Below are 23,763 nucleotides of genomic sequence, written 5' to 3' on the forward strand. Positions count from 1 at the left end.
AAGCGCGAAATCTTGAATAATAATGGTCCAGACTTAGATTCACTTTTACCATACCCTTCGGCCTTCATTCCGGTACTCGTTCTTACTTTTGCGTTTCCGCTAACTGTAACGGTTTAATGTTTATTATTATTAACTACGCATTCGATATGATCCTAAATTATTCACGTTTAGAAATTTTACTGCTTAACAGTTAGGACAAAAAGTTTTGCGGTCTCCAAGACTCCAGGCAATCCAATCACTTAACCAAGCTCACTTAATCAAGCACCTTATAGTATTTGTTGCTTTTGAGGGAAGTGGTAATTATGGATAGCTGTACATGTACATTTGTACTGCTGCCGTTTACTATCATGAAAACATTGAAAACAGGCGCAACTCAGACATCTGTCTTTGTTATAATAAATTATATGTTAGAAATGGCGTCATCCGGGGGACTGGGATGCACTATGCAGGAAACTGAGGAAAAGACATGTGAAACAAAATAATATGATACAGTAATATGATATTATTTGATAATAATGTTGTAAGTATTTTATAACACCACCAAGTTAGCAACTGTTCAAATTATTTTGGACCGTTCTGTGGTACAGCCGTACAAGCATCCTATGACGCGTGCAAGGCTCAGGCCCGTCAAGCCGTTCGCCGGTTTTGTTCGGATCCGGAAATGGAGCTTAAGCAAAAAATTGGGGGTTCGATTTAATTTTTCAATGTTTCGAAGGTCCACACTCCACAGATTCAACATACATGAAATCCGGCTCCTCTGCCATATGCCGCTAAATCAAGGTATAATTATAATTATTTATGGCAGAAATTGCACACTGGAGTTACCGAATATAGCTTACCAAGAAGGCTGTTAGCAAAGGAAGCGTAGGTAGCCGATCCGGTGACCGCCCCCACGTCCGCGGGATTTCTTCGTTCTGTCCTAATACTTAGCTGAGTTCCATTAGGCTGTGGGCTTCCAAGTACCTCTATTGTTATTATATGCCACCCAAGTTCCCTATTGAAGGTCATAATAATTTAGATGAAACACCAATAGTTTACAATACGATAGCCAATATTAAACCACTAACAACGTACGTAAAACTAATCAGAGGCAGGTTACTGATTGCTTAGCTAACCATGAGTTCAGTTTATCGTGGTCCGTGGTCAGCCATCGAATAATGATGAGTAAAAAATTAGCAACTCCTCTAAACTAGATAATTTTGTGTGAGTATTCTTAGCTGTTCTAAAGGTCTAACCACCAACGCCATTTGGCCATTAACCTGCACCAAGGGAGTGAGCGTCATGATCTGCATTTAATTGAACTGGTGACCGGAAATGTATGCCGCATGACCTACTTGGGATCCGAGACCAACTTTCCCTGAACTTTGTCGAATCCCAGATTGTGGGCTGCCAGAGCAGCTGCAGCCATGGTGTTGACATTATTTGGTGCTAGCCGACATAGAGCCCGTATTCCTCCTGGAACCGGAAATCCTCATTGTGTACATACTACCGAAATATCACCAAGTGCATCATCACTGTGCATGGACAAAATTATTATGACAAACTTCTAAATAATTATGTATTTGTATAGCAAAAAAACAACAAATTCGGTTGCCCATAATCAATAATCATACGCCCTTCCTTCAGCCAACCGATTCCACACACATTGTAACGAATAACTACGTATTCTTTGTACCTTCGTACAGGGTCACCGGGCGGGATGTACTTGCTGCTTCCTCATTCAATTCGTTAAGCTTTCCAGAAAGTCTAAATGCCGACGGGTGTTTGGTCATTGTGATTGTCAATGCCTGTAATGTAGATCGCATATTTAGAAGACCATTTATACTTTAATACAACTGTTTAATATGCTTCTAGAGATGTAATTAAGCAAACCACCACTAGCCACATAAAACTGCTTTATGCAGAAATACAGATATTTCAGTTTAGAAGACATATATTATTTGAAACCTGCAAAATTCCTGCATTGGCCATCCTGCGAATGTCCTCTGCACCCCACAACGCCCCAACCGGTACGTACAACCCATGCTTCCCTTCGTTGGCCAATTCCCGTAGACTATACTCAAGATCTTCATCGGCCAAAGCAGTGGGTGATCCAATCTAGGAATTAATTGCAAGTGAATTTAGAAGTTAACCGAGAAGGTAAGGATAACCAATCAGTCCACAAATTTCTGCTGATGCAGATTTGCAGTACATTTTGGATTTTTTATTTTTGACGTTTCCGGTACACATTACAATACTTCTGCAGGTTATATAGAAGTATTATAGCGTTAGGCACAGCTTATACAAATAAAAATATTTTAATAAGTCTTAGTTTGGAAGCCTAAAAATAACTCAAATTTATAATTCGTTTAATTCAACGTAATTATTGGCACGATACCATATAGTCCGCGTGCTTAAGGAATTCGGCACCATATTTTTTTGTAATATCCGGATGAGCTACTTCGACGATAAGATCACATTTTCTGCAAAACATTCATGCAACAGTTTCTGGTAAGCGTTTTCGATGGTAAAAAATTCAGAAGTACTGTTAAGTGTTAACGTAAGGATTCTAACTAGTAAGTTTTAAATTTTTCGTAAAGTATGTAGAGTGCGAAGAAGAGTGCGAAGTATATGTAGTCCCCACATCATAGATTAGAGCGAATGCATGTTCTTGGAAAATACTGTATTTACCGGCTTCCCACGTTGTCGAGGTCATCTAAGATTAGAGTTTCGGGAATTTCAGCATTCACTAGCACATCACGCGTCCGGTTCCAGATGAATACCAATTCCAAGTTTGATTGTCGTAAAATAAAATTGTGTAAATGTTGACCTGCAGTAACAGTAATAAATATTAATCAGAAACTGAACCGTTATGCCAGCAGAAAGACTTTATGTAAACCAAATATATTCTAATATTGAACAATGTTTATGTTGCGTAAAATAGTAGGGATTAGGTAGTACAGTGTATTCTCCATTCACGTACAAAAATACAGTACTCTTATGTTAAAACCACTAAATTAAACCTTTCAATTTATAGTGGTCAGGTATTTCACTTACCAACATGACCATAACCCACAAGTCCAATGCGACGCTTTACCATTTTGCCAGTAGCCTAAACGTAAGAACAGCAAACTAATTTAATCTAAACTAATGTATAAACAAAAGAAATAACAGCTATAGAACTAGACCAGTAACATTTTCCTGATCAGAGCACCTTATACTCGTATTCTTCGACGCGCGCATAAATATTATAATATGTCGTTGTTTTACAAGCAACGACCAACCAGTATTCATCCACATAAAAAGTGACCGCACAAACTACCGGCAGACGAAAGTGCAGAAGGTATGTGTACTGTAATCCTGTACTTCATATATAAAAACATAGGTATTTTATTCCAAAACACACTGTTAATTGTTACAGGCACTCGTAAAGGGCATCTCTCAGTGATCAAAGGGCATCTCGATAAAAGCACTAGAGTAGTAAGTACCACCGCAGTGCATATATTATAGGTTCAGTGCTTAGCGTTTGCAGATATAAGTTGACGAAATCACTCCGTATCAAGAATCAGGATCTATGGTTAGCAATAATAATTATCACTTGTGATTCCCTTGCTCTTCAATCCTATACAGCTGCATATATACTATATAATTCTTAAACAGAGGCACAATATACTTTATCAAACTTCACTTTTTCTGATTTCCAGTCAACGTTTTGACCATAAACCATAACTACTTATATTTTAATTAAAAACTTTTACCAGTCTAGCTGTAAAGAACCCTTGAATTATCTAAACCTGTAGAGCGCGGCACTGCTTCGGTATCAACAAGAAAATCAGTAACAAAAATTGTAACGACAGAAAGATTGCATAAAATGCTTTCTCCTAATGTTATTAAAATGCTTTCTCGTCAATCTAGGAAAAAACATGAATCTGCCTGCTTATAAAATTATTAACAGCTTATGGTTAGTCCTGTTGTTTAATTCAAAACGCAGTACTAGTAGCCTACAAAAAGATAGCTTGGAAAACGATTAGCGAAGCGTGTCATCAAGGTAAGTAATTATTACCGAAAGTCGAAAGAAGACTACCGTATAGGTCCGTACTACATAAAGAGCCCAAGTTTCAACCGACTGGCAAGGCTTATCAGATTTCGGTTAATTGGAACTTTAAATGCAATTGAAATGAAAATGAAACAAAATCAAAATGCAAACATCTGCACCAAAACATCTGCGCGCACGTTTTGCACAAATACCGCGGTAAAGTACAGTACTGTATATTCATACGTGATACGAGTACTCAAAATTCTTAAATCGTGAAGTCACCAGCAAGCCACCCTGGGGTGTTACAACTTTTTTCCCTTGGGCTGCGGTTACCTTGAAAAGCTTCCTTTACACGGCGACGTGACGGCATTGAAATCCAAAACTGGAGTCACTGGAGTGGAAGAGATTCAGAAGGTAGAAGGAGAAGATTTTTTCGTTTGGAAGTTCTGCTTTTTTTGGTTTTCTAGTTTTATGGTGGTGAATATTGTTATTGGTTTCAATGTTATATAAGAGTCATTTACTGAGCTATAAGAAGTAATAATTATTACCTTGATAGATCTTTCATTGGCTGGCTTGAAATTGTCGCAAAGGAGTTTATGAAAACACTGAGAATGCTCGTAGCACGACGAATGGCAGTGCGGAATACTGGTATTCTTCTCGGAGCTTCTCTGCTTTCATCGCCTGTGGCTGGCCGCAAAGACGACCGCGTCAGTGTGATGCTGAAAGTTACCGACGTGAGTGGCCTGTCGATGTTCATATACAGGAACCGCAGCAGTCCACTAGACGGGAGTTTTGTGACTGCGATGACTGATGGTATTTTAATTTAACGATGTAACTTGTTGGTGTTGATTCACAATGGTTGCAGCTCCCCGTTTATGAGGAACAAGCGCCTGTTAGCCAGCAGGCCTATTTCGTGGAGCCCACTCCTCCTTCCTTCCTAGAGCAGCAGATAAGCCAAGTCAGACAAGCCGTTGCTTCCGTACTTCCTGAGGGATCAGAGGTATGTCAGCAAACGCTTTTCAGAAACAGTTTTGCATGGTTTCTGCAGTTTTCCTCGCCCACCGTCGCTATTGCACGAGCAGACAGCAGTTAAATGATTACTTTACAACGCATTTGAAGGTTCGCCTTACTGGTGCACTATCTGGAAATAATTCTTGCCATGATTTGCAGAAAGTGAGAGAGCGGGTGTCCGACATATACGCAACTGGTAAAGCGCATAGTCAAAGTGAGTAAGTCGTGGAAGAACTGTGCTCGTTTTTATTATAAGATGCTGGTAGATGCATACATTTTTATTTCGCAGCTGATAGCATGATACCGCTCTCGCTTTTTGTACAGGTACTTTAGATATGTTACGGGATGACGCCAGGGTTCTGCCTCGTGCCCTGGCTATTTCGGCCGGAGGCCTTATTGGTTTCCTGGCAGCTTACAGGCGTAAGTGACCAGAGCAATAATAGCCCTTGTAAAGGATGGAAAATCACTGTTCCTGGAGGTCGGTTGGTTGCATCGTTTTTGTCTTGTAACCATAGGTGGAGTTTTTCGCAAGTTGCTGTATACCGGAATCGGACTGGGCGCGGCTGCCGCAGTCTGCTATCCCAAAGCTAGTCGGGAATTGGCCAGCGCTGCTTACTACCAGACGAAGGATGTTCTAAAAAGTGAGCGTTGCATTTTTAATGCTATCAGACCTTTGTGTTTTTGTATCTTTTAGTTTGTACTGCATATTACTAGGTGTAATTTTCTTACGCTTCATCGTGCACGCTATAGGAATGCTATTTATACCATTCATAAGCCGCTACTAACCTGAATTAGGATGTTATGAGTGTACAGGCAGAATATGACTGTACACCTTATCATGGTTATGGTTAAAAAACTGCAAAACTGATGGTTTCTCATCAGGTTTATTATATTTTTAAGTTTTACCTGAGCTGTAAGAGGAATTCTAGAGATGTGCTTATTTTCTTCGGGAAAAACCATTGTGCTGGAAAATTTTGCTGGACTGGTGGCGGCTCTACTTTGCGCCGGCTTGGTAAATGCTTATAAACTGAATGCTGACCATTTTTTTTTCACAGAATTTGAAAAGCCGAAGCCAGTCAATTGAAAAACTTGGACATCAAAAGCGCTAGCTGCAAAACGAAAGGCGACGTTATACAGCAGTAGCGAACACAACCTTCTCTGATGTTACTGACCCATTGTGGCATCTGCTATAGCGTCAAGTTATTTATTTAAAGAATTGTACCTAGGGACTGCATGATATGATTTTGGCCGGACGTTTGTCAGTGCTGCAGTTGGTTTTACCATAGAGTTTTACTGTCTACTGTGTATCTTTATGTTGCATTATTAAAGCGTCCTCATAATATGTATTACAGCACTAGCGGGTGCATGACGATTAATAATAATTTATCTTTGCAGAAGAAACTTTGGTGCATTATAATGTTAAACTTCAGATCTCGTGATTTGCTTGTAATCTTTCTTAACGATTGCCGGGTGTTAGTGGCGAAGATTGTCTGCAGCACATATACTATACTAGATTCTTTACAAAGTACCTAATTAATGTGAACTCCCAAAAAGTTTTAAAAATTTACCAGACTTCATTACGCATATTACTGTACAGTTCACCACCGGGCTTCCTTCGGTTCACCACCGGTCAAGGATATTCGCGTACCGTGTAGTGAAAGCTTTATGGAACTTGAATTTGAAACAGAGCAGGTAGTGAACTTCCACTAAGGTGGCAATCCAGCGTGGGATTTACGAATTAAGTGATTAGATTGCTGTACGTGCGAAAAATACCACTTATAAGATATTTTAATAACATTGCGACAATTCTTTAGACATGTGACTTCCATACTGGAATTAGTGGAATAATGAGTACCTGAATACAGTATTAAAATATATTATAATCTATGTATACATATGTACTTGCGCGTATGTAAAAAAAACCATTTTCAGTCTTTAATTTGTTGCGACCGGATTCAAAAAAGTACTTGTACGAACGTATAATAACTGCTTACGAACAGTTTCAGCAAGTAAGTACTGTAAAGTGTAAGTAAAATACGAAATTTCAATTAAGTAAGTATTTTATACTTACTGTAATTACTAATCCCGAATCCGTAAAATAATATTTCATTTCGATATTTGATTTAATTTAATTCGAGTAAGTGCAGGTAGCCCAAATCCGGCTAGGGTCTCATCTAGTATGGGATTTTAAACCTGGCTGAAGAAATGCAGAAAATACATAGCAAAATGTGTTTTCGCGAGTAAGTTTGAAATAAAATAACATTTTCATATCAAAATCAGCGAGTGAAAAACTGACCAAAAGCCACCAAAACACCCAAAACTAATTAACAGAAATTAGTCGTGTATTAAAGTTTGATGCGTGGCTCTCCAGTGCTGATATTAACTTTTATTAAGTAAATGTAAATTACACGAAATATTCACGTCGATGTATGTCAGTGTTCATATAGTATTCTAGTGGTATATCATAGCTGACATATATAGCACACTTCCGCATATTCTGCCTGCCGAACAAATTGTTGTAAACAGCGTACAGTAAGCATTCAAATTTAGCATGTAGGCTAAGATCAAATCTCATGGTGTAGCTAAGAACTAATCTTCCAGTTATTAACGAAATGATTTAGGTTTTTCCAAATTTCGTTAACTGGTGTTTTGCTGTTTTTGAAATGAATGCAGCAAAATGTCCGCTAAGAAACCGCACGCTATGATGAGATTTCGTAATCGAAAGGTCATGTTTCTCGTGTCCATAATTCTGAAACTCACAATCTGGGCGCATCGACAATAATCATTTTTCCGTCAAGTTTCCTACCTCAGCAGCAATCTAAATGGCTACAAGCTCATTAGGTCCAGAAGACAACGTGGATGCGATCAACACCATCGATTACGCTGAGCAGGAACTGGGGATCGAGCAAATACAGGCTGAAATTGCCAAATTACCACCTCGTTTCCTCGCTGCGCCCGATGAAGTCTTGCTACCAAGAACACATTCAACAGCGTCGGAAGTCCATCGCGAATCTTCCACAACCATTCAGCCGATAAAAAAACCCTCCGCTGGAATGCTGCCGTCTAGCTTGGCCCATATTGTCCGCCGTCACCCATCCGCTCATCGACCCCTTTTCCAGTCTCAAACACAAACCAGTTTAGGTGGAAACAGCACAGGTAGCTTAGAATTAATATCAACGTGTTTTTCATACTCCTCTAATATGCGGTGTACCACATGCCATTTACGTAAAACTGTGTCAGCCAGCGGTCCGGCACATGCGCAACTTATTCTGCAGATCGTAATTCGTTGGAAGAGGAACAGTACAGATTCGGTGGTCCCATGACTCCGAAAGATTTCACCAACGAAACGAAGAACTGCTGCACTATTGGTACATTCAAACGAAAACTGCCAATTCTTCAATGGCTACCGAAATATAGCAGGGAGGATTTTGTGGGTGACCTTATTGCTGGATTGACCGTGGGGTTGACCGTTGTTCCGCAGTGTTTGGCATACGCAGTCATTGCGGATATCGATTTGGAGGTGAGCAGTTTACAGCATGCTATTGCTGTTAGGCTTTCATGCGCGCAAGGTCACAGATATTACAGTTTAGCAATAATTATGATTTTGAATATTCAGTATGTTAATGGGCCAGTTTTCAGTACGGATTAAATTCCGCTTATCTCGGCTGTTTCGTTTACACGTTGTTGGGGACATCAAAGGATGTGACGGTCGGTCCAACTGCGATCTTATCCCTTCTTACCGGAACGTTCATTAGTCGCATCGTTGGGACACCCGGCGAATGGGCAGTGCTGTTGTGTTTTTTTGTTGGATGTTTTCAGTTGGCAGTGGCACTCTTGCGTTTAGGTATAACACAGAAAATGTTGTACTTTCTGTAAATGCGCATACTATATCTACAAATACATAAATTATTAAACTTTTTGTATATGTTTTTATCTCCATTAATCAGGTGTACGAAAATGAGATCTGGCTGGTTTAACTCGACATATATAAATAATTATTACCTGTATTGCAAGAGTACGTATTATAATATCGTACATATATCAACTGCTGGGTGTTTTGAGTAGGATTTATTATCAACTTCATCTCTGTTCCTGTCGTGAGCGGCTTTACACAAGCAGCAGTGATTGTTATTATCCTGAGCCAGGTAAAAAACATGATGGGCCTAAAATTTGGAGAAGCATCTGATACTGTCATCGAAACAATTGGCGGATACATAAAGCACATGAGCAAAACAAAGTGCGAAAGCCATCGACTGGTACAGCAAACTGCTATATAGTATTATTTCCATGCTGGGTAATTAATAAATTTTCGTGCGCGTGTAAGTTAACAGAAACCGTGCTTTATATAGCGGCTGGGATGTTCTACTAGGATGTATAAGCATCACAACTTTATTGTTAATGAAAGGAATGCGACTTCCGCTTCGAGAAGGATCCATACCAAAATGGTACAGAAGCCTTGCTGACGTAATTCACCTTTGCGGAGTCTGTAAGTACGCAGCCATACAAATGTTTAACAATGAATTTTCCATACAGCATACATCACAACGGAAGGATAATATGTTTTCACAATGTGGGCTAAAATTGTTACCATAATTATTGCATGTATAGCTCGGTATGCGATTGTGGTAATGAGTGCGACACTTCTCAACTACTTGGTAATGTCATCGGGGATTCGAGCATTGTCTGCAACCGGAAACGTGACTGCTAAACTATCCGCTCCCAAAATGCCGAACTTTGCCGTTGGTGGATTGGCACTGAGCGAAATCCTGCGAACCTTCGGACCGGGTTTAGTACTGGTGCCGCTCCTGGCAATGGTGGAATCATTGGCTGTAGCCAAAACGTTTGCTCACAAATATCATTACAATATCTCCATAACACAGGAATTTCTGGCGCTGGGAACGGCCAATATGGTATCATCCTTTTTTGGGTCGTACGCTGTGACGGGAGCATTTACCCGTTCTGCTCTGAATGCCGAATCCGGTGTGCGTACTCCAATGGGAGGAATAGTTACAGGTAAGTACATTAAACAAGCATCTGTACGTACATAAGCACCATTTAATATACATTTTCATTTGTTTTAGGATCGTTTGTTATTATCGCTATTGTGACCCTGAGCAGTGCTTTACAGTACATTCCCAAAGCCGCATTAGCAGCGGTCATTATATGTGCCTGCTTAAATATGCTGGATTTCATCAAACCTGCTATTCTGATGCATCAATTTATTATTCGAACTCGCTCAACTTATGCCAGATGTGGATAGAATAAACATGAAACAAATATTTTCAGTTACAAAACCAACATCATATTTAAAAAAAACTTCAGATGAAACGACAAGAAATTACTCCTCAACATATTCGAAGGGTTCCGGAGGTGTCGGCTCCTGTTCTTCACCCTCGTATTTTGGGCCTGATGGTGCCAGGCTCTCCACAATCTCTTCCGGTTCCAAACTGGTGTCGGCCAGCATAATAATGCCGCCGGTACTAATCGGCTTCAATGGACGATAGCGCGTCTCATCAGCCACGCTCATCACACGAAGTTGGGCATTCATCACGCGCGCTGGATTCTGCAGTATTAAATGATCTTTGGGAGCCTCCTCCATTTTAGTAACTTCATCTTTTCCATCGGCTTTTCCCTCTTCCTTTTTATCCTCATCAACATCCATTTTATCGTCACTCTTCCCACTATCGCTCATCTTTTTCAGTTCGTCCTTGCGGCGCTGTTTCGCAGTGATGCTCAATACCGCTGTCTGCACCTTTTCCACGGTGTGACTTTTCTTTTCTTCCGCGGGTGGAGGATAAGCGAATTTCTTCGGCTCCGCAGCAGATTTCAGATTAATTTTTGGCATCTTAAGATCCTTATTCAATGCAATTAAACAAGTAGGAGTGAAGGCCATTGACAAGAAATGGGTAAAGGGAAACCAATACCAAAACTGGGTAAAAACGAACAAACCAACCACGGTCGGTAACGACGTGTGTCCGGTTCGGGTCTGAGCCGATATCGTCACATTCCGTCCACCTGCATCAATAATGCCTTGCGCCACTATGGCTCCAAATCGTGCCATAACATCTTCATGCTTATCATCAATGGCTTTGCGATATTTTTCCCGGAATTCTTTGGATTTGGGACAGGTTTCTTCATTGTGTTGCATGAGAATCATCGCCGATGCAATGTAAACGCCCTGGCGCACGTAATTCACTGTGTCATTCAACATCGGCTCCAGAATGCTGATAGCCTCACGACTTCCTGTTCCTGCACAAGCAATCCCAAGAGCCAGTGCAGCACCATAACGCACATGCGGATTGTAGCTCTCGGCCAGCAAATCTACAGCACCGGGGCACTGTTCCGGGTGACGGAACAGCAAGAAGCCAATGCCCAATACAGCAGAGCGTCTCACATCATTATCGGTGTCGCTGACGGCAACGTGCAGCAGTTTCCGAATAGCTTCGTTATTCCCAGTGCCGCAATACGCCATAGCAATCGTATACATGGCACAGCGGCGCATAATAGGATCCTTGTCGTCCATTAACTGTGTAATAAGCGGATCAGCCTCCTCCAGACGACCGAACATCACCAGGGCCAATGCCACAGCCAAACCTCGCAAAATCTTCTCATGCTGGGTCTCATGCGCATAGGTAACCATGTCCTCAACCGCCTTAGCGTTATGCGAGCCCAACATGACCAAACCCATGGCTACGGATGCCGCTTCCCCTATAAAATCAAATGGTTGAATCTCTTTCTCCAGTCTGAACCAAATAATTGGTTAAATACATCTGACACAGCATAGACCAACCAGCTAAAATTTGATTATGCCGTAACATAAAAAAGACTTTACAAATACATTCTTTTGACTTATCAAAAAAATAAGTCTGGCGACCTAACCTGTGATCGCGTCGTCCTGAAATAAATTCTGCTTCAGGAGTTCATAAATATCATCACGTGCGGTAGACATGGCCGCTAATCCCAACCCGAGGCAACCACCATGCCGAACCATTTCATTGCTCGCCGCTTTCAGCTGCTCAGAAAGATAATCAACGATCTGCTCCGTCCCGTGGTTAGCATGGATCAATCCGAGGGCATAGAGACCACCACCTTCAGCATAGGAACCAGCTCCAGCATCTTTGGGAAGGTATGTCGACATCAGTTTCAATGGATCCTTTTCATGTCCCCGATGAATTACACCTAAGCTGGCGGTAGCCGAAAACTTGGCCCAATTCGTCGCACGCCCTAACCATTCCAGATTATCCCTGAGAACCAGACAATAATTATACAAAGCGAAAACAGCTGAGACTGATAAAAAAAAACTTTTGTACCTTAAAAATACATCCGAAGTGGTTCCACAATTCATGAACCCGTTTGCGACGATGGCTGCATTATGATTAACCGAATTCCGAACGGCGTCCTTCGTATGTTTTAAGATAACCAAATCAGTATGGTTATTCCGGATCAGAAACTGCAGGTGCAGCTGGATTGTAGTCTGACCACTGAGAATTGTATCCAACTTCTCCATAGCATCCTTTACTGGTCCGACCACTCCAGTGCCCTTATCTTTCAATGCCAGGCGAATGGAGTGAAGGAGTTGTTGTGTTCCGTTTTCGTACAAATCGAATCCAAGTTGATACGCCATCAACCGCTGATCGTCCTTTTCCAGCAGACGCGCCAAAATCTCCGCCACTTCATTAGGGCGCTCCATGAAGATGAGACACTGCACCATATTTATGTAGTCAGGCGGATGGACGTTGACGTACAAACTGACGAGTTTGCTGAACAGATCCGAGCGGAACTGACGATGCTGTACGAGTGACATGGCAATGCGCATCCCATAGCCCAACATGCCGCGCTGGTCGCCTGATTCCGTCACCGCTTTCTCGAATACATCCAGACGCCGAGCTTCGATTCCAAGGCCTAAAAAATGAGAAGTAAAATCATGAGTCAGGTCTATGAATCCAATCCGCTATTCGCAATTCAAGCGTACAGTTGATGGTAACACATATTTTCCAATTTCTATTTATTATTTCTCACATCTGCTAGGAAATTATTCCATATTTACCCATGGCTTGCTTGTATTGGCGATGGTCAAAACATTGTTGGATCAACCGGTTAACAAGCTTCTCCAGTCGGGGATCAGCTTCCGGGCCATCACCTTGGCGATGTTCCACGCTTTCCTGGCGTTGTTTGATGTAGATGTCGATACATCGAGCCAGGATGGTTCGAATGAATTCGCTGCGCTCTGTCAGGTCCAGGATGGCCTCAGCGCCCAGAGCACTCTGCAGAGCTTGCTCCAAAGAATTTAGATGATAATAGATCTTCGAAGCCACGAGAGCGGCCAGCTGGCGTTCTTCGTTAGGATTTTCCTTGGACTCTTGGAAGACCTCCACTTTGCGGATAAATTCCGACTCAGCGAATTCTGGCCAGTACTCTTCCATTAAGCGGTTCATTGACGCCAGGGCGTAACGTTTCAGTTTAGGATCTTTCTCATCCAACATAGCCAGGATGCCTGTTGCTGTAGTTAAAGGCATTTTCCGAATGGATATGGCGGATTATGGCCACACTTCCGAAAATTAGTGTAAGCTCGGCTCTGTGGTCTATTCAATCTCCTTCGACGAGACGTAAGTAGTCCCAGTTAGAAGGTAAGCTTTCCAATTAAGCAGGATAATCAGAGTATACACAACGGAGTCTCGCTAATATATCGAATTTACAAATTTCTGGTAGAAAAATGCAAAACAACAGTTGTTCACATCGCAAGTTCTGACAGAATGGAAAGAAACAGCAACTCGAAGCTGTTCTTGTTCTACGATGCGTCAGCAGAATCGGTTCAGTTCATAGAAGCAGATGGCACTGTGCTGCCAGCCCTATCGGTTATCCGCGTGTTTACGCTGGTCAATTTTTACAAAGTTGGCGAAGGCCGAAGGGAGTGCAGTTTAATATGAATAATATTCAAGAAAAAACGACATTATTTTTGACGTCCTTACGTCTGATTTTTAAGTCTAAAAAAGCCTTAGAAAATTGAAAAAATTTGTAGAAGTACGTACGGTAATCAGGTAATAAATGTACCGGAATTCTTTTTTAAAAAAGTATCCGGTGACGAAACCATTATGTTCACGCCCATAACACATCGCACACCGCATCGACAGGCGGTAGCCATATAGCCTGTAGCCCGTTTGGCAGCAGCGCTGCAATCTGCAGTGCAGAGTGCGCATATCAGCGTCCTTAATCGGTGTGCTGGAGCTCCTCAAACTTCAACGTAGATTCTAGCGATTGTCACAGCAGTTCCCTAGGTAAGTGTGGATAGATTTATTTTCTTATAAAGAAAAAGCTAATCCTGTGGCTTTCCATCTGTGAAATAGCGTTATCTCCCCACCAGGATAAAATGTCAGCCCCAACGAAGACCCAAGTGAAGGACGCACCAAAAGAGAAGTCCGCTGGCAAGTCTTCTGCCAAGGATCCCAAGAAACTCCCATCGGTCCCGGAGACTTTGCTGAAGAATCGCAAGCGCGGGGCTGAAGCGAAGCAGCGAGCGGCGAACAAGGCGATCAAGAGACGCCAGAAGGCCAAAGTGACCCGGGGACTGATTTTCAAGCGCGCCGAACAGTATGTCAAAGAGTACCGGGCCAAGGAGCGCGATGAAGTCAGACTGAAGCGCCAGGCTAAGAAGGCCAAGAACTTTTACGTCCCGGATGAGCCCCGCTTGGCCTTTGTGGTCCGTATTCGCGGTGTGAACGGCGTCAGTCCGAAGCCGCGACAGGTGATGAAGCTGTTCCGTGTGCGTCAGATCAACAACGGTGTCTTCGTCAAACTGAACAAGGCTACGCTGAACATGCTACGTCTGGCTGATCCCTACATTGCCTGGGGGTATCCCAATTTGAAGACCATTCGGGACCTCGTTTACAAGCGTGGTTATGGCAAAGTGCAGGGACGTCGGATTCCACTGAACGACAACTCCCTCATTGAAAAGGCTTTGGGTAATTTGCGTTGTTGTGCTTGCGCATTCCTTGCGGCATTAAGTATTCGTTTGTATTCTTGCAGGCAAGTTTAACATCATTTGCGTGGAGGACATCATCCACGAGATTTACACCGTGGGCCCGCATTTCAAGCAGGCGACCAACTTCCTTTGGCCCTTCAAGCTGAATAATCCCACCGGAGGATGGAGAAAGAAGACCAACCACTTCGTCACTGGCGGTGATTTCGGTAATCGGGAAGAGAAGATCAATGTTTTGCTTAGAAAAATGATTTAATTGTCCCTAGTTTTCATTTCGATCGCTGTTCTGTGCAACTTCAATAAAATCCAAAATATAATCTGCGAACAGTAATTTAAACAGTAAGATTCGATATTTTCTTGATTCCGTAAGTTGTAACATGATAAATTATAATTATTTCAGGCTTATCCAACAAATAAATTTTGCTTTTGAATAGTAAGTTACGAACTATAATGATTTTAACGCCATTTCATCAGTCTGTCAGCATAGTTAGTATATGAAATTTAGCAAGTTCAACACAAATACAGAACTTTGCAATTAAAACCAGTACTATAAAAACCTTTGTCTTGAACATTTTAGAAACGCAGCATATTGCAAAGCCTCAGCTGCTGAAGTCTTAAATGCAAATCAAAGTTAGTATAGATGTTTCAAACTTAATTTCTGGCCTGTAGCACGAGTATGAATGAACGAAAATAGTTAATATGTAATTACAAATGTTTAGCTGGCATACAGTAAGTTAGTGTGTTTATTTTGTATCAGCATAGTTTATGAAAAGTAAGAAAACAGATACCAAATCCAGCTGAAGCAGTTTACCAACCAAGGTTAAGGAAAAAATGTACGCTGGTACATGTGCCTAATAACCGATCTACATCAAAGCAAAAACTCGAAAACAACTGCACAATACACAATTTAAACCAGCTAATCTTTGTCAGCACCGGCGGCCACGACGTGCTCCATACCATGCACCATTTCCTCTTTGTTAATTAAATGCGTTGTCTGATTAATCATTTGCATTAGTTTCGCCACATTCCCAGCCCAATCATCTAAGACGGCGTTGACGTTTTTCTGAGGACGGAAAACTATGACACCATCAGGCCGATCGATGCGAGCAAAAATTGTTTTCTTGGTGACCTAACAAAAAGGTCAAAAGCCATAATGTTACCATTCCATCGACAGTAGGCTACTGATTTTATAACGAGCGCTTCGTACCAATTTGCCAATATATTCCTCAGATTCCAGGGGGGTCAAGCTGAGGAGCTGTGCCAAACGCGTAAGGGACACACGCGAATAGTACATGGCCATGATGCGGATATTGTGTTCAATAACGCGCTGTCGCAGATGTTCCCAGCGAGCCGGCCCGCCATCCACCTCCGGTTTGAAAACATACACAGCGGGCAATTCTTTCGAACCCTGTCGCAGATCCTTTTCCAACTCAGCGACAAATTTGCTCCACTGGATGATTTCATTAGTCAAGAAACTCTTCACCAGCTTCCTAATAACCAAGGGCACATATAAGGTTATTATTTATTAACAGATTCACAAGCCAATGAAGCCACCACAGCATCTACTTTGTAGCTACACGCAATTCCTAGCTTACTTATAAGGCAACATGTGGTCCAAATTTTTGTCTTCCTTAACTCTGTGCAGCAGGTCAGACTGTTCATTATCGAAAGGCGCCAGTACAAGGTACGAGATCATGCACTGAAGTGCCTGAAAAGAGAATTTCATTTAACGTACACTTTTCACAAATTAACACTGGTTTCGAAATCAAAATTTAAATGATTGCAATTAACAAGAGATGGGACAATACCCAAAACGCTCTGCATTATTTTTTAACCTGGACGTTCCAAGGGAAACAAGTACACCTGCTCTCTAAAATCCACGTATTACTTACGGTAGCATTCGACAAAAATTGTTGATACTAATTCGTACATAAATTATCTATATCTCACCTGAAGAGCATCCGGCAAATTTTCGAAGATCTGCTTTGTTTTATATATGGCGTTATAATGTCGCGAGACGTTTAGGAACTTTTCGTCATGCTCGTCAAGCAAAATCATCAGTTTATAATACTTGAGTTTCAAATCCTGAAAACCACAAGTAAATATAAACCGTAAGTATATCTTACGTAAAAATTCAGCAAATATGCAAACTATAACAAGCACATGCACTGAACGCAAAATATGGCATAGATTAACCACAATACTGTAATAGCCTTTACCTGTTGAGCTGCATCTTCAAAGAATCTGACACTGATTTTTCGGCTGATTATCTGAGTTCGGATGTAATCCTTGTTGTTCAAGCAAAGGCGCATCTGTTCCAGCAGTAGCTCTATTTTCTCTCGACGGTCCATTGATCCATAAGTTTCAATCTATCATTTATTGAGAGATCAAGTAAATTGCAGTCGTTTAAATTCCCAAAAGCAAACGCCCAGAAATAGCGAAATTTAATGCTAGTTACCTGGAGCTCTTGAAGCACTTCTGCTGCTTCTTTCACTTTTCCTTCGGCCTCCAACATCTGGGACAACTTGTACGTGATACGGGCACGCTCGACTTCCACATAGATTTTTCCTTCAGTAACAGATCGGATTGCTTCAATTATCTTCAACTGCATAGCTCTATCAGGAACCGTCTCCACCGTACGACACACTTCTTGAACCATGCTGGTAACGGCCTAAGCGTTTAAGTCCATTGTCAGCATTGCAGAAGATAATCAAGCAGCTTCTTGAAAATTAAACTGAATTTCCCTCCTGGAGACTCGTTTGCTAATTCGTAAACTTAATTTTCTGTCGCCATTTATTACTGCTTTGAATGCTTTCGAATGGGAATTGATCGGTGATAAGTTACAACTACAAACTACTCAAAACGCATGATGCGCAAACCAAAGTACCTGTTTGAACTGCGAGCGCCGTTTACTCAGCAGCACCATCATTTCGGACATTTTGTCGAAATTCTTCACGTCCGCACAGATTTTAACGATAGCCACGAGGACGTGGCCCGAGGAGATGGCATCACCGCCTTGACGAGTGAGCTTTTCCAGAGCTAACAGTTCGTCGACGGCTTCGTTCAGCTGACCAGCGCGTGCCATCTCCGCAGACTTCGGGATCTGCTTGGCGACGGCATCCGAGTAATCCACCTCCATTTTGATAATCCGGCCTTCAGCTGAACTGATCGCCATTTTTCCGCTGGTGGTACGACTACTATCAGACTAAAATTAAGTACACAAAAGCGCATTCAAAACCAGCGTCCAAGTAATCAATCGAGTTCTTTATCAACGTATTTACAGTAATAACGATTAGAAAATACACCGGCGCAGTGTGAACAAAACAGCTGGAAAAAAATATATCATATCCTCGACCACAGCAGCACACAGTCTGATTACTTTGAAACTTGTCACACTCATAAGTCAGAACTCCGTAAACGCAGTCGAAACTGTGAAAGCCAAAATTTTAATTATCTTTTATCGGGAACTACCTAAAGAAACCACTCTGGTTGTTGGCGGGGGTTTCACCGTTTTAAAAAAAAAACAGTTAAAATTCTTTCAGTAATACGCATCCTTTAAAACTGATCACGAAAACTTATTTTATCCACAATTATTATGTTTGAAAACCTGGGACCATGATATCTGAAATCTTGAGAACTTCGGTAGAGGCACACAACCTGTAGCGCAGAGTCGCCGCAGACACACTATTTCCACTAGAGTAGTAGGTCCCTTACCTGAAATCGAATACTTCTTCAATATTACTCCAAATTGTATCGCGCAAAACGATCTACATCGACAGCCCGTCAGAACCAACTGTATGCTTAATGACAAAAAATAATCACAAACAAAAACTGGTCGATCTAAATTCTAAATCCAAATTTTTTAGTACGTATAAAAAAAAACTCGAGCACAAATTTTTGTTGTGTCACAGTGCAATGCGTGAAACACAACAAGGTTCAGTAGCGCAGGGTACATGAAGAGGACAGCTCCCGAACAGAAATTGTCTTTAACTGGACCCGTTTTGAGTCTAAAATTTTAAATTTTGGGCATTAATAAACACTCTCACCAATGAATTCTTAACAAAAGAATAATACATAAACGCAAAATTAGTTAATGTTAATCTGAATTTGACTGCATAAAAGCTTTCCAATCTTTCCATAGTTGAGCGCGCTCTCATGATTGCTGGTGTCACCCAGGTTTATCCTCTACCGTGCTCCACTGTGCGTCCAGGTTCTTTTTAGTTTTTAACTTTTTATTACAGTACTTGTAAGGCTACAGTAGTACGTTTCCACAAACGCAGTTAAATTTTAAAATTGTTCAGATTTAATTTGCAATACGAGTACAAAACTTTTCGATGTTCACCAGATTTAATTTTATCCTTTTCCAATTTTCCAGGGAACTTAAGGAATTTATCAGGATGTCAGTGATACTGACATGAATGCTATCCAGTATCCATTGCACTGATTGCAGTGAACTTTCTGACGGTAAGTTCTCAAAATCTTGATTACGAAACGACAGTTATCATTCTCATTGTTGGCTAATATGATATGTCGCGATATTTGCAAGTACGTAAATAGGTTATAATTATTCAGTGACCAAAAAGAATTGCAACTCAAAACTGGTACTGCGAGGTGACATTGTATGACAATGGAGTACGACTTTGGAATCACGAGCAATCGCGATGCCGTAGCAGAGAAGTTCGTCAGCTCATTTCTAGCCTTACAGCGGGGAATCGCTCACACTGTGGGGAAAGGCCTCAGCAGATCGTTCCAGTTGGATGCTGATCTGGGTAAACTTCAGAAGGAAGTCGACGAGATTTGAGGAAATTGTCCAGCGGTACGTTAATGGACGAAGAAAAGGCTGGTTTCGTAAGCGAACTGAATCAGATACTGGATCAAATGTGCGATGAACAAATCCGCACGAATCACACATGGAATCAAGTGGATGAACAGGCGAATCGTAGCTTGACTGAAACCGAAGATTACTGGCGAAGAGCGGAGAGTTTTTTCCGAGGAAAGACTAAACGAGGTGATAATCGCACGAGTCAACCGCTAGATGCTCGCGTGAAATCTCGCAAAGTGCCTGCAACAAGTGAGTAATCCTTACCTTTAGGGCAATACCGCAAGATACGGATATGGTCAAAAACAATTAAAATGGCAAAATTGTTTATGTTTCTTACTCAGAATTTTTTTCTGAGTCGAATGGACCGGGCCAACGATGGTTTCGAAGTCACGTGACCGAGTTTTAGGCTAATTTGCATATAGGTGGTTTCCCAAGGTTAATTTCCGAAATGCTTTTCAAAGCGGACGTTTTATAGTTTGTTTTGTTCAGAAAAAAATTCTGAGTCGAGTGATAATTGTCCCACGCGGATCTGAAGTCACGTGACAATGTTAGGAATTTTTTTAAACTTCTGTCCTAGTTGGGCCAGTTTGTTTAATTTCGTTTCTTTTAACTGCGTTTGTTGTGACGTCACTAAATACGTCATTCGATTCTTGCCGCTGAACAAAGGTCACGGAAAGGTTATACTCAATACATTCTGAGCGAGGTGTTTCCTGCAAAGTGAAAGCAGTGAGTTTTGATCACAGTATGATTCTTGTAGAAAATAATAGTTCGAAAGTATTCAGTTATATTTAGTTAGGTTCCTTCTTTCTTTGAAGCGAGACAGATGGCTTTCGGTTCGCGCTTTTCAGTTTGTCTGTATAATATTTACAGTAAAGTTGCTTCTTTCTTTATAGCGAGACAGATGCCTTTTAATTTGAGCCTTTCAGGCTATTTTGCGTTATCTTTCACAGTGAGTTTACTTAATTCTTTAAACTGAGACAGGTAACTTTGTTTTTGAACTTTTCAGTTTGTTCATTTTCATCTTCATAGTGAGTTTGCCGCTTTCTTTATAGCGAGACAGATACCTTTCCTTTTTTTAAACGGGACCAGAAAAGTAACACCCCACAACAGTGCTATTCCTTTCTTTGAGCGGGACCAAAGAAGTAACACCCAACAAAAATGTTATTCCTTTCTTTAAACGGGACCAGAGAAGTAACACCCCACAACACTGTTACTCCTTTCTTTGAACGAGATAGAACTAGTAATACCTTACAACAAAGTTATTCGTTTCTTTAAGAGGGACCAAAGAAGTAACACTCCACAACAACGTTATTCCTTTCTTTAAACGAGGCAGAACTAGTAACAACTGACAACAATGTTACTCTTTTCTTTAAACGAAACCATAGAAGTAACACCCCACCATAATGTTATTCTTTTAAACGAGACCAAAAAAGTGACTTCTCAGTTTCGAACTATTTTCCTTGTTAATTTACATAAAATTTGGAACTCGCTCACGTTAAAGTTTTTTTGCTTCTGGCCTCGACTCGTTCCACTCAGAAAAAAATTCTTGAGTCGAATAAGTGCAACACAGGTCATTATGACGTTATCCTGATGGTATCCTTATATTTCTCTAGTAATCTGCATGCAAATTCCTAACTCAATCACGCGACAATTTTTTGCTTTTGGTCCCAGCTCATTCGACTCAAAAAAATTGTGAAGGAGTGCAAACAGGTTATTATGACGTCATCAAGATGGTGTCCCTATACTGGATTTTTACCATTAAAGGCCACATTTGTGGTGACCTTTAGGTGACATTTTCTCATAAAGGTTATGACCTTTACCTTTGTAATAAAAAAATAGAATCGAATGAAGTTCTAGTATGTAGTGACGTCATGTCTGTCAAAAGCACCACAATAACAGATTGTCAAAAATAAGGAAAAAATGTAAAAAATCATAACTTGGTCACGTGATATCGTATCCGCATGGGTTATATATCATATTATCATTCTACTCCGAAATTTTTTCTGAACAAAACAAGCTACAATATGTCTACTTTTATTAGGCAGTTCTTGAAAAAGATATATCAAGGCACCTGTATGCAAATTAGCTTGCAACTCAGTCATGTGACTTCGGAACCATTGTTGTCCCGGTCCATTCGACTCAGAAAAAAATTCTGAGTAAGAAACATAAATAATCAGTCCATTTTATGCAAATCTGGCCATATCCGTATATTGCGGTTTTACCTCATTTAGTTGTAAGGAGTTTTTTATTTTGCAGGACTGTCTCGTACAGTCGCACACTCGTACTTTAGGGTACTATACCGCTTTTTCCGAGATAATTTTTTTAATTTGGTTAAGTTTAATTGAATCGGCTTTTTAATCGTTCGTTTTTAGAACCCTTGATTAATCTTAATATTCCAGTTGAGCAAAAAACCATTCGGTAGTTTAATTGCTCGATGAGGTGCCACTTATTAATTTTTAGCTTCAGTTATTACTTAATTGTTTCCATTTCCACTTGTTATTTTTAGCTCAAGAATCACCCCAGTTCAACACGTACTGTAGTTGTTCATAAACTGTGCAAGATGCAGACTGCGCTCTTTTTTCATTAGGATTTATTTGTTATTGTAGACGGTATTGCGAAACCTCCTTTAACAAAACCGGCTGGAGGCGAAATGCTTCGTCCTTCCTTGCTGCCCAAACGCCCAAATGGAACCTCCATTATTCGCAAAACCAAATCCTCCACTTTGCTGGAGATTCCGCGTCGACAAGATTCTCAACAAAGTCAGGAAAGTCAACGTTCCGTTAGTCCTGACAAAGTTCGGCAAGAGCGCCGCTCCAAACAGACACTTACCGTGAACCGAAAACTGGAGAAAAAAGCCGACATACAAATTAAAACCCGAGATCTGCGAGAGAAAGAGAAGGAAAAGAAGCCCAATAAAGCCGCCGCTGCTGCTGCTAAAAAGCGACGAGCAGCTCGTGCATCCACTCGGGTGCCCAAGAAGCAAATCAAAGACGAATCCGACGAAAGTGTCAGTGAGGATTCGAAGGAATCGTCAGACCCGTCCTATCAAGCTCCATCGGAGGCAGGAAAAGCGCGCCAGAATAACGGCGAACGCGAAGCGTCACGGAATGGACGCAATGATTCGGACGAGCCGCGTTACTGCGTCTGCAGGAATGTTTCATACGGGCATATGGTGGGCTGCGATAATGACAGCTGCACGATTGAATGGTTTCATTTTGTTTGCGTTGGCTTGAAAGCAAAACCGAGAGGGAAATGGTTTTGTCCTGATTGCCGTGACGGGGATAATCCGAAAATGTCGAAAAATGCCACCCAGAATGATGCTTCTGTTGGCCCAGAAAAATGATATTTATCGTTACCGTTTGAGGGTTACTAGTATGCCTGTAAATATAAATTTTTTGGAGAAAGGGGACGCATGGTTAGCTAATCACAAGCAATGCGCATCGAGCATTTAGTGTCGTGGTTTGCTGCCAGGATGCTAAGCAGTGGTTAAAACCAGATTGCTGCCTTATGCGAGTAAATTAGCAATAAAATTTATTTCGATTATTTGGGTGAAATCAGGCGCTTGCACAAGACTAGGGCTGAAATTCAAGCAACAAATAACATGAGATACTCCGAGCAAAGGTATTTCCAGTGTGCTGTGGGGTCAGGTTGCGTTATAAATGAGTGTGAACCATGGTAACGTTAACGAGCTTACGATTGACCATAGGAAAATCAACTTGGCCAAAAGTCAGCAATCTTGGATTCACCGCTGCATTGAGAGTATCCTGTTGTAATTCAAAGTAGCAACATTGGTGAAGTATATATAAGCCGTGATCCTTCGCCTCATAGGAGAGGGGCCGAATTAGCAATCATATAAATACGGGCACACCTAAGTAGTATTCGTATAAATACGTAGATTGCGCAAAAATTACAGTTAGTAAGTAAAAGTGTCGCATTCGG

At 41.2% G+C, this 23,763-nt stretch overlaps 7 protein-coding genes across 14 annotated transcripts; 4 read left to right on the top strand and 3 right to left on the bottom strand.

Moving 5' to 3' along the window:
• Positions 1–373: 373 nt before the first annotated feature.
• On the bottom strand, positions 374–4,388 carry LOC129581452 (aspartate dehydrogenase domain-containing protein-like). 5 transcript variants are annotated; one of them, XM_055472546.1, is made up of 10 exons: positions 4,349–4,388; positions 3,037–3,091; positions 2,671–2,809; positions 2,378–2,462; positions 1,948–2,097; positions 1,676–1,787; positions 1,335–1,455; positions 840–994; positions 742–770; positions 374–667 (listed from the first exon to the last, which is right to left on the bottom strand). In XM_055472546.1, the coding sequence occupies exons 2-10, from the start codon at positions 3,077–3,079 to the stop codon at positions 557–559; spliced, it is 945 nt and encodes a 314-aa protein (XP_055328521.1). In that variant the 5' UTR covers positions 3,080–3,091; positions 4,349–4,388; the 3' UTR covers positions 374–556. The 5 variants fall into 5 exon arrangements, with proteins under 5 accessions (XP_055328521.1, XP_055328517.1, XP_055328520.1 ...); XM_055472542.1 differs by lacking the exon at positions 4,349–4,388 and adding an exon at positions 4,043–4,206; XM_055472545.1 differs by lacking the exon at positions 4,349–4,388 and adding an exon at positions 3,264–3,447.
• Positions 4,389–4,408: 20 nt separating this feature from the next.
• On the top strand, positions 4,409–6,509 carry LOC129581455 (MICOS complex subunit MIC27-like). The gene is made up of 7 exons (XM_055472552.1): positions 4,409–4,429; positions 4,637–4,749; positions 4,881–5,015; positions 5,186–5,240; positions 5,351–5,446; positions 5,542–5,667; positions 6,082–6,509. The coding sequence occupies exons 2-7, from the start codon at positions 4,645–4,647 to the stop codon at positions 6,108–6,110; spliced, it is 546 nt and encodes a 181-aa protein (XP_055328527.1). The 5' UTR covers positions 4,409–4,429; positions 4,637–4,644; the 3' UTR covers positions 6,111–6,509.
• A 1,043-nt stretch (positions 6,510–7,552) lies between these two features.
• On the top strand, positions 7,553–10,286 carry LOC129580900 (sodium-independent sulfate anion transporter-like). The gene is made up of 7 exons (XM_055471655.1): positions 7,553–8,182; positions 8,302–8,546; positions 8,666–8,870; positions 9,092–9,263; positions 9,376–9,512; positions 9,635–10,039; positions 10,108–10,286. The coding sequence occupies exons 1-7, from the start codon at positions 7,849–7,851 to the stop codon at positions 10,284–10,286; spliced, it is 1,677 nt and encodes a 558-aa protein (XP_055327630.1). The 5' UTR covers positions 7,553–7,848.
• Positions 10,227–13,794, bottom strand: LOC129581486 (26S proteasome non-ATPase regulatory subunit 1-like). The gene is made up of 4 exons (XM_055472602.1): positions 13,074–13,794; positions 12,337–12,928; positions 11,906–12,270; positions 10,227–11,734 (listed from the first exon to the last, which is right to left on the bottom strand). The coding sequence occupies exons 1-4, from the start codon at positions 13,540–13,542 to the stop codon at positions 10,365–10,367; spliced, it is 2,796 nt and encodes a 931-aa protein (XP_055328577.1). The 5' UTR covers positions 13,543–13,794; the 3' UTR covers positions 10,227–10,364.
• A 377-nt stretch (positions 13,795–14,171) lies between these two features.
• Positions 14,172–15,319, top strand: LOC129581492 (60S ribosomal protein L7-like). 2 transcript variants are annotated; one of them, XM_055472612.1, is made up of 3 exons: positions 14,172–14,301; positions 14,371–14,985; positions 15,050–15,319. In XM_055472612.1, the coding sequence occupies exons 2-3, from the start codon at positions 14,394–14,396 to the stop codon at positions 15,256–15,258; spliced, it is 801 nt and encodes a 266-aa protein (XP_055328587.1). In that variant the 5' UTR covers positions 14,172–14,301; positions 14,371–14,393; the 3' UTR covers positions 15,259–15,319. The 2 variants fall into 2 exon arrangements, with proteins under 2 accessions (XP_055328587.1, XP_055328588.1); XM_055472613.1 differs by having other exon boundaries at positions 14,173–14,301; positions 14,388–14,985.
• A 423-nt stretch (positions 15,320–15,742) lies between these two features.
• LOC129581489 (26S proteasome non-ATPase regulatory subunit 12-like) lies at positions 15,743–18,912 on the bottom strand. Of its 3 annotated transcripts, none has more exons than XM_055472606.1 (8): positions 18,717–18,912; positions 17,890–18,196; positions 17,461–17,673; positions 17,222–17,371; positions 16,953–17,087; positions 16,598–16,710; positions 16,210–16,492; positions 15,743–16,131 (listed from the first exon to the last, which is right to left on the bottom strand). In XM_055472606.1, exons 2-8 carry the CDS (start codon positions 18,175–18,177, stop codon positions 15,919–15,921), a joined length of 1,395 nt encoding a protein of 464 aa, XP_055328581.1. In that variant the 5' UTR covers positions 18,178–18,196; positions 18,717–18,912; the 3' UTR covers positions 15,743–15,918. The 3 variants fall into 3 exon arrangements, with proteins under 3 accessions (XP_055328581.1, XP_055328580.1, XP_055328579.1); XM_055472605.1 differs by having other exon boundaries at positions 17,890–18,199; XM_055472604.1 differs by having other exon boundaries at positions 17,890–18,207; positions 18,717–18,910.
• Positions 18,913–19,267: 355 nt separating this feature from the next.
• On the top strand, positions 19,268–23,576 carry LOC129581491 (uncharacterized). Its single transcript, XM_055472611.1, is given in 4 exon segments — positions 19,268–19,466; positions 19,575–19,795; positions 19,798–20,073; positions 22,431–23,576. Coding segments are annotated over 3 exon segments (1,185 nt in total). The 5' UTR covers positions 19,268–19,466; positions 19,575–19,623; the 3' UTR covers positions 23,168–23,576.
• Positions 23,577–23,763: the final 187 nt, after the last annotated feature.

Source organism: Paramacrobiotus metropolitanus, unplaced genomic scaffold (assembly GCF_019649055.1).
Source record: "Paramacrobiotus metropolitanus isolate TYO unplaced genomic scaffold, Prichtersi_v1.0 Parri_scaffold0000005, whole genome shotgun sequence".
In the NCBI taxonomy this organism is placed as follows: domain Eukaryota; kingdom Metazoa; phylum Tardigrada; class Eutardigrada; order Parachela; family Macrobiotidae; genus Paramacrobiotus; species Paramacrobiotus metropolitanus.

Excerpts from the sequence above, each read along its gene's own strand:
- LOC129581452 (XM_055472546.1), bottom strand. The coding sequence starts at position 3,079 with ATGGTAAAGCGTCGCATTGGACTTGTGGGTTATGGTCATGTTG. Across the intron at positions 2,463-2,670 it reads CTCGACAACGTGGGAAGCCG|AAAATGTGATCTTATCGTCG; the intron begins GTAAATACAGTA and ends AATGTTTTGCAG. Across the intron at positions 771-839 it reads CTTTGCTAACAGCCTTCTTG|CGGCATATGGCAGAGGAGCC; the intron begins GTAAGCTATATT and ends ACCTTGATTTAG.
- LOC129581455 (XM_055472552.1), top strand. The coding sequence starts at position 4,645 with ATGGCAGTGCGGAATACTGGTATTCTTCTCGGAGCTTCTCTGCTTTCA. Across the intron at positions 5,447-5,541 it reads TTTCCTGGCAGCTTACAGGC|GTGGAGTTTTTCGCAAGTTG; the intron begins GTAAGTGACCAG and ends TTGTAACCATAG. Across the intron at positions 5,668-6,081 it reads GACGAAGGATGTTCTAAAAA|AATTTGAAAAGCCGAAGCCA; the intron begins GTGAGCGTTGCA and ends TTTTTTTCACAG.
- LOC129580900 (XM_055471655.1), top strand. The coding sequence starts at position 7,849 with ATGGCTACAAGCTCATTAGGTCCAGAAGACAACGTGGATGCGATCAAC. Across the intron at positions 8,183-8,301 it reads TTTAGGTGGAAACAGCACAG|ATCGTAATTCGTTGGAAGAG; the intron begins GTAGCTTAGAAT and ends CTTATTCTGCAG. Across the intron at positions 9,264-9,375 it reads AAGCACATGAGCAAAACAAA|CGGCTGGGATGTTCTACTAG; the intron begins GTGCGAAAGCCA and ends TGCTTTATATAG.
- LOC129581486 (XM_055472602.1), bottom strand. The coding sequence starts at position 13,542 with ATGCCTTTAACTACAGCAACAGGCATCCTGGCTATGTTGGATGAGAAA. Across the intron at positions 12,271-12,336 it reads ACTTCGGATGTATTTTTAAG|GGATAATCTGGAATGGTTAG; the intron begins GTACAAAAGTTT and ends TCTGGTTCTCAG. Across the intron at positions 11,735-11,905 it reads TCAGGACGACGCGATCACAG|GGGAAGCGGCATCCGTAGCC; the intron begins GTTAGGTCGCCA and ends TTGATTTTATAG.
- LOC129581492 (XM_055472612.1), top strand. The coding sequence starts at position 14,394 with ATGTCAGCCCCAACGAAGACCCAAGTGAAGGACGCACCAAAAGAGAAG. Across the intron at positions 14,986-15,049 it reads CCTCATTGAAAAGGCTTTGG|GCAAGTTTAACATCATTTGC; the intron begins GTAATTTGCGTT and ends GTATTCTTGCAG.
- LOC129581489 (XM_055472606.1), bottom strand. The coding sequence starts at position 18,177 with ATGGCGATCAGTTCAGCTGAAGGCCGGATTATCAAAATGGAGGTGGAT. Across the intron at positions 17,674-17,889 it reads GGCGCTCGCAGTTCAAACAG|GCCGTTACCAGCATGGTTCA; the intron begins GTACTTTGGTTT and ends TTAAACGCTTAG. Across the intron at positions 16,493-16,597 it reads GACCACATGTTGCCTTATAA|GAAGCTGGTGAAGAGTTTCT; the intron begins GTAAGCTAGGAA and ends CTTGGTTATTAG.